The sequence below is a fragment of the Elgaria multicarinata genome, chromosome 13 (genome assembly GCF_023053635.1).
Source record: "Elgaria multicarinata webbii isolate HBS135686 ecotype San Diego chromosome 13, rElgMul1.1.pri, whole genome shotgun sequence".
NCBI classification, from domain to species: domain Eukaryota; kingdom Metazoa; phylum Chordata; class Lepidosauria; order Squamata; family Anguidae; genus Elgaria; species Elgaria multicarinata.
Window position 1 is genome coordinate 24,747,549 of NC_086183.1, and position 12,295 is coordinate 24,759,843.

Below are 12,295 nucleotides of genomic sequence, written 5' to 3' on the forward strand. Positions count from 1 at the left end.
AAAAGATAAAAAATTGCATGGAGGAGCATTCCGTCCTGTGAACCCCTATATACAGGGGAAAGTGGCACAGTTGAAATGCACTTGGATCAGCCTCGTAAGAACTAAGCCTTTGACTCCACGGATGGATGGATGGATGGATAGATGGATATAAACATACAGGTTTAAATCCAGAGAATGTTTGTTGTGCCTAACTCCTGTTGAAACCAATAGCCCCATTTTAGCTGTGAAACATTTCCGTTCCATTAATTACAATGGGACTTTAGTGTGACTAAAGCATTAATCAGGCAAACATGTGAGGGGAAGGAGTGTTTCAGCTCCACCGTCTCCCTCTCTGGATTTGTGGAGGGCGACATTCTGAAGAGGAGAGACGCTTGTATCCGTGAAGGCCCTCCGCATGAGTGGATTTTTCTGGGTTCGTGTTCACAAGGAGAACCCCCAAGAACACAGGAGGCTTTCTTCTTTAGATTGCCACCCTCCACAAGTCGAGAGAGACAGACAGGGCCGGAGCCTTCCTTCCCTTCACATTTTTGCCCTATTCAGGCTGAGAGTGCCCGAACAGGGCTGAACTTTCTTTGGATTGGGGCCTATAGATTTGTTTGTGAAGCCTCGAGGCCTAAATCTCACAAGAAATGGCACTTAGAAAGCAAGCTTCTGTCATGACTCCATTTGGTTTAACCTTTGTCTCCTTCTCTCCCCCCCCCCAACCTTCATCCCACGCCAGATCGAGGACATGAAGAATGAAAACGCCCTCCTGAGAGCACAGCTGCAGCAACATGGGATTGAGATTGTGGGAGACGCCCCGGGACAGTAACAACAACACACACACCCGCGAGCTTCTTCAGGATCTCAACCTCCAGTTCTACTGGTCCTTCTTTTGTATAGAGAAACCCTCCTCTGAATGAACCTTGCTTCACTCCCCCTCGCATGGGGACCGGTCGCGGGGAGGGGGAAAATGTTTGGGGGTGTCAGCGTCTGATCACATGGCCGGTTTAGTCACAGCAGCTCTTGCTACTGCTCCGAAATAGGCCCTCTTGCCTTCGCCCCTCACCCCGACGTCTCTTCCTCTAATCCCCCTCCACACTTTCCTTCCTCTACTTAGGATATATTAAGATTAAACAGACCTGCATTTTTTTATAGTAGATTTTTAACAGAGGTTAGCCATCTACCACCATCCCTCCCCGGTTTCCTCCTCTGCTGGATCTCTGGGGTGGGAAAACGCTCCCTTCTCCTCCTGAGCTTGGCTGTTTAAAAGCTGTTGGATACCATGTTCTCTTTCTTCTGGCACTTGTCCATTTCTGAGTCTGCTACCAGTTGGCGAATGGACTGATTCTTTGGGTTATGGCCTTGAAAATAGGGGTGGGGTGGGGTGGGGGCTTGGTTCCTCAGGTATGGCTGCTGAACCGAGAAAGCAGAAGTGTGGCACCTCTGAATATATTCTCAGAATATCTTGGACACAATCCACAGGGTTAAGTTCCCCTGGTTTTATGACAACCTGAAACTAACGTTCCCTGTGCAATTGTGCATGTGCGCTTACTAACACATTCTGTGCGCTCCTGCGCAAGATGTGTTCATTTCACCATGTGCTAAATTCAGCAACAGTTAGTGGGAACTTCCTTGTAATCAAATCAATGGGATTTATGCTGGATTGTGCCTTGTGAACAAGAGAGGTTGCCACTGAATTTTGCCTGTCCTCTAACTCAAAACCCCTCTGTCGTTACACAAAAATGTGTATTCTTTTCCCTTTTTTTTAAGGCCCAGTGGAATACAATCCTAAAGCTAACTTTGATATCCTCCCTTCCTCTTCCTTTTTTTTTCTTTTTCTTCTTGTAATTATTCTTTATTTTATTAGTTTCAAAGCGCGTTTGTATAGAGGTACGGTGTTTGTATGATAGCTGAAACCCAGGCCATTAGGAAAGTTTTTAGTGGTGGATTGAATTGACAACAGGGTTGCTTTTTTCTGTGTGTTTTTGATATTATATAATTTTTTAATTAAACTTCAGCAGTGTTTTAGGATTTCAGGTTTAAAAATGAAATCAGGAGATGATTTTTTAAAAGAAGTAATCTCCTATATTTTGGGTTCCCCCCCCCCTTTCCAAACAGATTTTTTTTTAAAAGAAAAAGATAAATGGTTCCTAAAATGAAAATAATATTATTATTATTGTAATAGCAAGTACCTTAGGTTTGGGATTTTTTTTTGTTTTTTTTAAATATCTATATATACCAGCCCCCCTGGAAAAAAATATATCCAGGATTGCAACTGGATTTATGGAAGAAAAAATTGTACTGTTCGGACCTGCTCCAACCCCAATGAATGTACGGAGGAGGGGGAGAGGTTAAATCAAGGGAAAAACCAAATGGTATATCACAAAAAAAGCAAAAAAAAAAAAAAAAGATTAATGAGTTGGCTTGCAGAGTTTGATTGTTGGAAAGTAGGAAATAATTCTGTTTATATATATAAAAGAAAAGGAAAAAAAACCTGCACAGAAATAATATTGTATCAAATCATTTCGTGGTTTGACAGCGTTTGTTTGCGGCTGGGTGTGGGGCGGATGGATTGAAAGTACACCAGAAGTTCCCTTTTCCTTTCCCTCAGGGTGGGTTGAGGGGCTTTCCCCCCCCCACCCCAGAATTTTGACAACCTAGGGCAACCTTCTCCAATATGGTACCTTTGAGATGTTTTGGACTACAACTCCCATAAGCCCCTGTCACTGAACAGTGGTTGGGGATAATGGGAGTTGTAGTCCGAAAGGTCTGGAGGTTGGGGGAGCCTGAGCTAGGGCAAAGAGAGCCCTGGGCCTAGTCTCAAAAGCCCTCTGCAAGCTGTCCGTTCAGACCTCTGTCCGTCCCCAGAGAAAGAGAGAAGGGGTGGCAGAAAGAGCATGAAAAGGGGGCATTCCTTTTCTCTCTCTTTCAACACCCCCCCCCAATTCTCTCTTTCTCTGGGGAGGGACAGAGGTCTGAACAGATTCCCCTCCCCAGTTCCTCCAAAGTATTCCCCTGAGGGAATACAGGTCTTGAAAGGAGAACACACACCCTCAATCCTAACTTCGTGGTTTCAACATTTATATCTTGCCATTTTCCCAAGTGACAAAAGGAAGTCTAGTCTGCCTTCTACAACGTCTTCCCATTTGTCCTCACAACAGCTCAATGAGGTATGTTTGGGCGGGGGGGGGGGGCACTTGTGCATCGCTAAGAAAAGCGGAAGTGTCTCTCTCCCCTCCCAAAATGGGGATATCAATTTGCATACATCTTGCGTACACTAAAGCCTCGTGTGGCGCAGAGCGGTAAAGCAGCAGTTTCTGCAGCTGAAACTCTCCCCACGGCCTGAGTTCGATCCCAGTGGAAGCTGGTTTCAGGCAGCCGGCTCGGGTCGACTCAGCCTTCCATCCTCCCGAGGTCGGTAAAATGAGTACCCAGTTAGCTGGGGGGAAGGTAATAACGGCCGGGGAAGGCAACGGCAAACCACCCCGCTATAAGGCCTGCCAAGAAAACGTCAACGAAAGCTGGCGTCCCTCCAAGAGTCAGTAATGACTCAGTGCTTGCACGAGAGGTTCCTTTCCTTTCCTGCATGCAATAATGGATGCGTATAGCTGCAAACGGAGAAATTCTGATTATTACAATTTGAGGAGAAATACAGCACGTCTCACCAGAGCATGGGAGACTGCGATGATTTAGGCTGTGCACCTTACTCATTCGGCTGTTCCGTTGCTAACTGTGGATGGGAAGCTTTGAGGCCCAACTCTTCCTTTGGATGGTTCTTTTTCTTTAAACCGATGGACTGGACAGCTGCTCAAGTAGGGGACATCTTCAAATCAAAGGCAGTGCTCTGACAGGCCTTCAAAGAGGAGACTGTCCTCTGTGATAGCAAACCCTAGAAAGAGTAGGCTAAGCAAGTGGCAGGCCCATAGTCACCCAACAAGCTTCATGGCTGTGTGGGCTTTAAAGATAGCTCCCCACAATCCAACCCAACATTAGACGTCAAGCCACTCAGCCGCAGATGGCAGTAGAGGCAGAAGGTGGGTCCACCCAACCTGTCTACCCTTAGGACCATCTTCCAATCCAACTTTGCTGCCCTTCGGCGTTTTCCAGCTGAAGGCCCACCAGGCTGGCGTTCCAGACATCCATGGCAACCCTATTGGTCTGATCAACACAGCTCTTACGAATTGGTGAGTTCAGAAGTGTGAGCAGTTTGCATGGCCATGTTCAAAACAAGGCCTTGAATTAGCTTCTCTTTCTCCACAAGGCATGCTGGGTAAAGGCCGGATGGGAATTGAGCAAAGCGTTCTTCGGTGGGGCTCCTTCCTCTGGTAGCAGGTCCTGGCAGGTTTACTTGGCAGTACTAGGAAGTGTAAGATGGCTGGCTGCAATCAGAATAGCAGAGTTGGAAGGGGCCTACAAGGCCATCAAGTCCAACCCCCTGCTCAATGCAGGAATTTACCCTAAAGCATCCCTGACAGATGCTTGTCCAGCTGCCTCTTAAATGCCTCTAGGGAGGGAGAGCCCACAACCTCCCTAGGTAACTGATTCCATTGTCGTACTGCTCTAACAGGAAGTTTTTCCTGATGTCCAGCCGGAATCTGGCTTCCTTTAACTTGAGCCTGTTATTCCGTGTCCTGCACTCTGGGAGGATCGAGAAGAGATCCTGGCCCTCCTCTGTGTGACAACCTTTTAAGTATTTGAAGAGTGCTATCATGTCTCTCTTCATAGGGCTTTGTTTCCAGGCCCCTGATCATCCTGGTTGCCCTCCTCTGAACATGCTCCAGCTTGTCTGCGTCCTTCCTGAATTGTGGAGCCCAGAACTGGACGCAATACTCTAGATGAGGCCTAACCAGGGCTGAATAGAGAGGAACTAGTACCTCACGTGATTTGGAAGCTATACTTCTATTAATGCAGCCCAAAATAGCATTTGCCTTTCTTGCATCCATATCGCACTGTTGGCTCATATTCAGCTTGCAATCTACAACAATTCCAAGATCCTTCTCGTTTGTAGTATTGCTGTAGTATTGCCAATCAGGGATGATGGGAGTTGTAGTCCAAAACAGCAGGAGGCATCAGGTTGGGGAAGGCTGATTCAGGACAAGAGTGGGCAGCCTTTTTCATTTCCCAGAATGACACTAGGCCACCTTGGGTTTCGTGCAAGAAGGGAAATGGGCAAGAACAAAATGTAAGATTGATTGATTGATTGACCGATAGGGTGGCTAGATCCAGCTGGCTGTTGCTGCTTGGGGGTGGGGCAAAGGAAAATGGGCATCAGCAATGGCCTCTGCCCAAGAATGCCTGGTGTTGGTGCCTCCATTGGCATCCTGAATTCGCACATGCCATTCCTGTGATCTGCATCCAGGCTAAGTTCAACCTGCACGTACTCACTTATTGATGCCATGGGCTGGGGATGGGGAATATAATAAATAATAATAATAATAATATAATAATAATAATAATAATAATAATAATAATAATAATAATAATAATATTTCTTACCTGCCTCTCCATTTTGATCGAGGTTGGGAACAACAATAAGAGATAAAACTGAATTAAAGCATAATATACATTGTTAAAAACATCCTAAAAACATCTTAAAATTCCACTGGATAGGCCTGCGATGCTGAATTGCAAGCCTCACCGTTGGCTATGCTAGCGGGAGCTGATGGCAGTTGTAGTACAACAGCATCAACCCCACTGGCTTGAACTGTCTGTACCACTCCCGAGGGACGCAGCCTGCCTGAAGGCTGCTTTAGCGCAAGGCTGATCCAGCAGCGTTTCTGGTCCCTGAACCGCCCCTAATTATCTGCAGGACATGACCCACCAACCTCTCCGTTCTTGAAACGGATGCCTGTCGACCTCACTTGAAAGGCTTTGCAGAGCGGGAGGAGAGCAAAGTGGTCTTTTTCTAAGGCTGCAAGCTATACTTGGTGGATTAATTATCTAAAGCTTTAGCGGTTTTCAACAGCGGCCCAGATTATTAAGCAGCAGGCCTACAAGGTTAAAGGCATGCGCGTCAGTTGCCCTGAGCTATTTCTGGTGTCTCGAAAGAAAAAGGTGCCTCAGATGAGGTTTTGGTAGTAGACAAATGTATTTCAATTGAATTGGTTCAAAGGCTGGTGTTTGGTGTGTGTGTTTGTAACACACCATGAATTGGTTGATGGGCCTATTTATTTATTATTTATTTCATTTATATACCGCCCCATAGCCGAAGCTCTCTGGGCAGTTTACAAAAGTTAAAAACAGTAAACATTAAAAAAGTACACAAAATTTAAAAATCATCAGAAACAGAACAACAGTATAAAAACAACAGTATCCATTTTATTTATTTATTTATTTATTTATTACATTTCTATACCGCACAATAGCCGGAGCTCTCTGGGCGGTTCACAAAAATTAAAAACATTCAAAGTATGAAACAACAGTATAAAAGCATACTATAAAATACAATATAAAAGCTCAACCAGATAAAAACAGCAGCAATGCAAAATTACAAATTTAAAACACCAAGTTAAAATCTATTTATAGACTGTTAAAATGCTGGGAGAATAAAAAGGTCTTCACCTGGCGTCTAAAAGCATATAATGTAGATGCCAAGCGAACCTCCTTAGGGAGCTCATTCCACAGCCGGGGTGCCACAGCAGAGAAGGCCCTCCTCCTGGTAGCCACCTGCCTCACTTCCTTTGGCAGGGGCTCGCGGAGAAGGACCCCTGAGGATGACCTTAGGGTCCGGGCAGGTACATACGGGAGGAGGCGTTCCTTTTAAAAACAACGGTTAAATTTATTTATTTATTTTTGTATACTGTCCCATAGCTGAAGCTCTCTGGGTGGTTCACATCTTTAAGGCAGCTTTAGTTTCTCAACGTACAGCCTAGCTACTGTGAGTGTTGATCTCTCATTTTCAACGGAACTGATTATTACACTCATGGATTATGCGACAGCATCTTCTTGCCTTCTCACCAGGCCTGTGCTGTTCTTCTGGGCTGTTGAGCAGGAGACATACCAGTCCTACCCCTCTTAGCAAGAGACTGCCAAAGTCCCCCCCACACACACACACACTTTAGCCTCATTTTGCCTCTGAACACCTCAATTAAAAACCAAAAGTGCTAGAATAACTAGAGTAACTAGAACTTTGGAAGGAGTCTTTGAGATCAGCTAGTCCAGGGACAGGCAGAAGATATAGCTCAGGATGTACTAGTAGATCTGTGGGTGATTTGCAGGAGAGAAAACCCTACTGTGAGAGCACAAAAGGAACACAAAATAAGAATCTCCACACTGTGGTCAGAATATGAAAGAGTCAAAGGAAGGTTCTATTGTGTTGTAAATACCACTGCAATCGCATCTGTATTGTTGTAAATCATCTATTTTAGAGGAATAATCAAGGTGAGCATAACAAAGGTGTAACTAAGTATAGCACCATAATTAATTAACACCCAAATACACATCCAACTTGTAACATGCATATACAATAATACATAAAGTAGAATACGTCAATATAACAAAAATCACACATTATATGTTCTGATCTAATGCATGAATAACACACATAACATAATACAACAGAATAATGCATGTAAACCCAGACAATAAAATGATATATCGTATGTTAATCGATATAAATGCCTCTGAGCCAAACCCACAAGGTAATCCAAGTATCAACATTCAGGTTATTCCCTCTTAAACACCTGTATATCATCCATGTCGATTGGTAAGCTGCTACAGGTAAAAGTCTTACATATCACTGTGATAGAACCTGGTGGACTGAAAACACTATGGAAAAACGTAGATTCCGGAGATTTAACGACGTTTCAGATTCCTTCTTCAGTAACCATACTATATTTCTCAAAATAGTTCACTGAAAAGTGAAAGTAGTCCATAAAACAGTTGCTCCTTTTTCAACAGACGTCAAAAATAAGTTTGAGGGTTGATACTAGACAGTTTTCAACAGCCATATTTAGCTTTTCTCTAACAAGTTGATTAGAATGCAAGAAAGTTCCCCATGTTGCAGACCGTCTTCTAGATCAGTACATGTAATGTGTGATTTTTGTTATATTGACCTATTATCACACATTTTAAAGACCATATCAACTACAATAATTATTATTTATTGGTTACATTTATATCCAACCTTTCCTCCAAGGAACCCAAGATGGCATATATGATCCTCCTCTCAATTTTATCCTGACGACAACCCTGTAAGGTAGGTTTGGCTGAGATGCAGTGACTGTCCCAAAGCCCTGCCCAGTGAGTCTCATGGACAAGTGGGGTCTAGATCCTGCCTCTTTTGAAGTCCCAGTTCAACACTCTAACCACTACACTACATTGCCTGCTGCTGAATTAGGCAACTCAGCAGGGGAGCATGTTTTATGTGTGTGTGTTGTCCAGGGCTGAGCATATGCTCAGGGACCTCCCAATCCCTAATTCTTAGCATATGTTTTCCCTCCTTAGACAGTTTTGCAGTTGGGGGAACTTGGACATCTAGTTAAAAAACAACAATTAAGTAGATCCCACAAGCCTAAAGCCTGCCAACCCTTGTTCTAGTCCAACTGCTTCCTCAGTGCAAGAACTGCAATGCAGATTACAACTAGGGCTGTGCACCGCCTTGGATCCAAATCCGAAGCAGATCGTGGTGATTCGGACCTCCGAATCACTGATACGAAGCGGTTCAGGCGAAGGCCAAGGTGGCCCGAAGCCAATTGGCTCCGAAGCTTCGGGGCGCTTCGGAGCTGCCCCGCCCCCCAGTCTCCTTCCTGCTGCCTCCGTCGCCACTGCCATCTTGGTTCTGTCGGCTTCCGGTGCCACCACCGGAAATGAAAGGGAGTAGGCCACGCAATTTTAATATATCTCGCAGCCTCTGCTGTCATTAGTACCTCTGTGGTAACAAACTATGGTGGCCATAGAGGTACTAATCAGCAGAGGTTGCACAATATCTTAAAATCATGCGGCCTGCTTCCGGTCATTTCTGCCGGCGGCGGCACCGGAAGCCGCCAGAAGAAAGTTGGCGGTGGCGATGGAGGCAGCAGGTAAGGAGACTGGTGGGGGGAGCTGTTTTCATTCTTCATGTCCTCGATCTGGCGTGGGATGAAGGTTGGGGCGGGGGGAGAAGGAGACAAAGGTTAAATCAAATGGAGTCATGACAGAAGCTTGCTTTCTAAGCACCATTTCTTGTGAGGTTTAGGCCTCGAGGCTTCACAAACAAATCTATAGGCCCCAATCCAAAGAAAGTTCAGCCCTTTGAGTTGCCTCAAAGGGCCTGAATCTTGGCTTAGTTGCCGAGGCGGGTCAGGCAACCCCTGAGGTAGCCCTGAGGTGGATTGAGGCTGCTTCGGTAGCTCCGGATCAGCCTCCCAGGCAGATTGGGGGGGGGGGGGCTGCACAGCCCTAGTTACAACTGCAGCATCCCAGATGGCTGTCCAACCTCTGTTTCAATACCTTCATTGGGAGAGAGCCCACCACCTCCTGAATCACTCGGTCCCTCTGTCAAACACCTCAGAAAGTGTCTCCTAACGTTTAGCTGAAATCTGCTCTCCTGCCATTTTCATCCACCAGTTCTAGTCTTGCTTTCTGGAGCAACAGAGAGCAGTTCTGTTCCATGCATGTCAGCCCTTTAGATTATCAGAAGACCACTGTGAATTCCTAGGAATAACAGGATTGCCCCCATTCCATTCCTTTATTCTTCCTCTGCTTCATTTGGTTTGATGAGAATTTCTAAAGTTCGTTCTGGAATTGCAGCATGCATGGTTTGCTGCAGCTTTCGGCTGTGTCGTCTTTGCAGCGGATGTATGTTACCAGTGCACATTCATGCAGCTCTGCAATAATAATAAAAAAACAACAATCTTGATGTGATCATATTTTTGATTGCCTTGAGATTCTCTTTGTGCCATGTTTGACACAGACATATGCTCCAGCACCTTGGAAAAAGAAAAAGAAGAACACATACCAAAGAATCCTGATTGTAATCATATGTGCATTGTGACAAGTTTGCTTTTTTCTGGTGTGTTTTATGAGTGTACGTGGGCGCGCATATGAATGTTGGCAAAGTACAAGCACAAAGCGGATCTTGATACAATAGCACAGATGGACATAAAGATTGTTTTGCAGTGTTTTTACCCTTTTGCGTGTGTTTGCACATTGGTAATTGGGGACAGGATTGAGCAGGTGGAGGAGATGCTTACCTTGGAGTAAATCCTGCTGAACTCACTCGGGGTTACTTCTGAGTAGACATGTATAAGACTGCATTGTAATGAATTGAAACTAGGCACTTGTAAATCTCTTTTTTAAAAAAAAACGAGAGTAAACACGCAGAAAAAGAGAGTGTTCTTAATGTTATCGGTTCCACTTTGGAAGCATGACCAGGTAATCCAGAATGCAAAATTGAGGATGGAATTTGAATGGCAGCCATTTCAAAAGTCTTCCTAATGGCTATAGCTACACCACAAATATCTGAGATTAGGGTAAGAGCTCTGAAGTTGTTACTTCCAGACAGAGGTGTGTTGTATGACTTCTCATTTCAGGTATTTGCTCCAGACAAATCATAGAACAGTAGAGTTGGAAGGTGCCTAAAAGGCCATCAAGTCTGACCCCCCTGCTCAATGCCGGAATCCACCTTAAAGCCTACCTGATTCTCCAGCTACATCCTGAATGCCTCTAATGTGGGAGAGCCCATGACCTCCCTAGGTCACTGGTTCCATTGTCATACTGCTCTAACAGTCAGGAAGTTTTTCCTGATGTCCAGCCAGAATCTGGCTTTCTGTAACTTGAGCCTATTATTCCGTGTCCTGCACTCTGGGAGGATCGAGAAGAGATCCTGGCCCTCCTCTGTGTGACAACCTGTCAAGTATTTGAAAAGTGCTATCATGTCTCCCCTCAGTCTTTCAAGGCTGAACGTGCCCAGTTCTTTCAGTCTCTCCTCATAGGGCTTTGTTTTCAGACCCCTGATCATCCTCATGGCCCTTCTCTGAACCCCCTCCAGGTTGTGGTGGATGTGAATTAAAATCTATTGAGATGTATACTTTAAATCCAAACCGGGACCTTGTTTTTCACAAATGTGTTGCTAGCTCTACAGCTGAGGTGACCATGGCTTCATTTCCCAGCATTCTCCAGGAACTGCATCCTTTCCTCAGATTTTTTCCTTAAACAAGCCTCCAAATTTGTGAAACTTAATCTGCTGACAGGAAGAAACATTGCAAACTCTGGGGGGTTTCTAGTCCAGAAGCTATGCTTTCCTATTTTTGATTTGAAGTTGTTATATTTAAAAGAACTCAGGTCAAAAAATTACAGTCAATCAATCTGTTGCAATGGTTGGGGAAATCCCAGAAAGGAACAAAGATTAAAAGTTAGGAAATTATGTGCTGTGTACTGAAGTATTCTACCCCTGCTGCTGAGCAGCATGACTTCCATAAATTGGAAATTTGGCTTATTTTCTCCGTGTTTCGGGAATAGGAGTTTCTGATCAAACATACTAAGCCTATTGACTTGTTTGCTCTGGGGTACCCTTCCAGACATGGAATGCATGGGTTGACTGATACCCATGTGGGGAGGGCCTCTCTGGCGTATAAAGGTAGCTTCCTTGCTTGAGAGAGAGGACTGCTTGAATAAAAGAGATTGAAAACAGATTGAAGATAAATAATAAAAAAAGAGGAACCAGCCCTATCCCAAACAAGACAGATGAAATTGCAATTGGCCTGTGTCATCTTCATTATTCTCAGCGGAACCCTCTGTGCCTTGAAATTTCAGGTGAGAATCAAATGACAAATTATGAAGTGGAAATTTCAGAAGCATCATAAAGATCACAGTCAAGGTCACAGGGGATAGATTCGTTAACCCTTCACATCCTTGAGCACTTGTGTTGCTTGGAAGTTAAGAAAGCAAGCGGACTTGAACTCCTCACTTAATTTGAACTCATAAACCGGCAACTCTTCTCTCAGAGAGAGGTCCCAATCTAGAATAACTGGCCATTCAGGGATATGACAAGGATTATTTATTTTATTAAAACATTTGTATCCCAATCTCAGGGCGGGGTAACAATAAATAATATACATAGTGTACAATAAATAATGACCACAGCTAAAAACGTATTAAACCATTAAGCTGTTGATATATGGTAGCGTACAATTCTGGTAATCTCTCTTTTTCTGATGTTCAAGGTGTGAGTGCCATTGCCAAATGAAGACAAAATGGTACCACCCACACACAACAGGGAAGTGCTTACATGCCTAGGAAAACCCGAGGTTTGCAGAAATACAATCCCAAACTGTAACCATAGAATCATAGAATAGTAGAGTTGGAAGGGTCCTACAAGGCCATCAAGTCCAAC

The 12,295-nt window shown here is 44.5% G+C and overlaps 1 protein-coding gene across 3 annotated transcripts in view; it reads left to right on the forward strand.

The window, feature by feature from the left end:
• Nucleotides 1-1,780, forward strand: part of USF2 (upstream transcription factor 2, c-fos interacting) — a 30,303-nt gene extending 28,523 nt beyond the window's left edge. For all 3 annotated transcript variants that reach the window (XM_063140762.1, XM_063140759.1, XM_063140760.1), the window contains one exon: nt 722-1,780. In XM_063140762.1, coding sequence (XP_062996832.1) covers nt 722-811 — 90 coding nt within the window. In that variant the 3' untranslated portion in view covers nt 812-1,780. The remainder of the gene's footprint in view (nt 1-721) is intronic.
• The last annotated feature ends 10,515 nt before the right edge of the window (nt 1,781-12,295 follow it).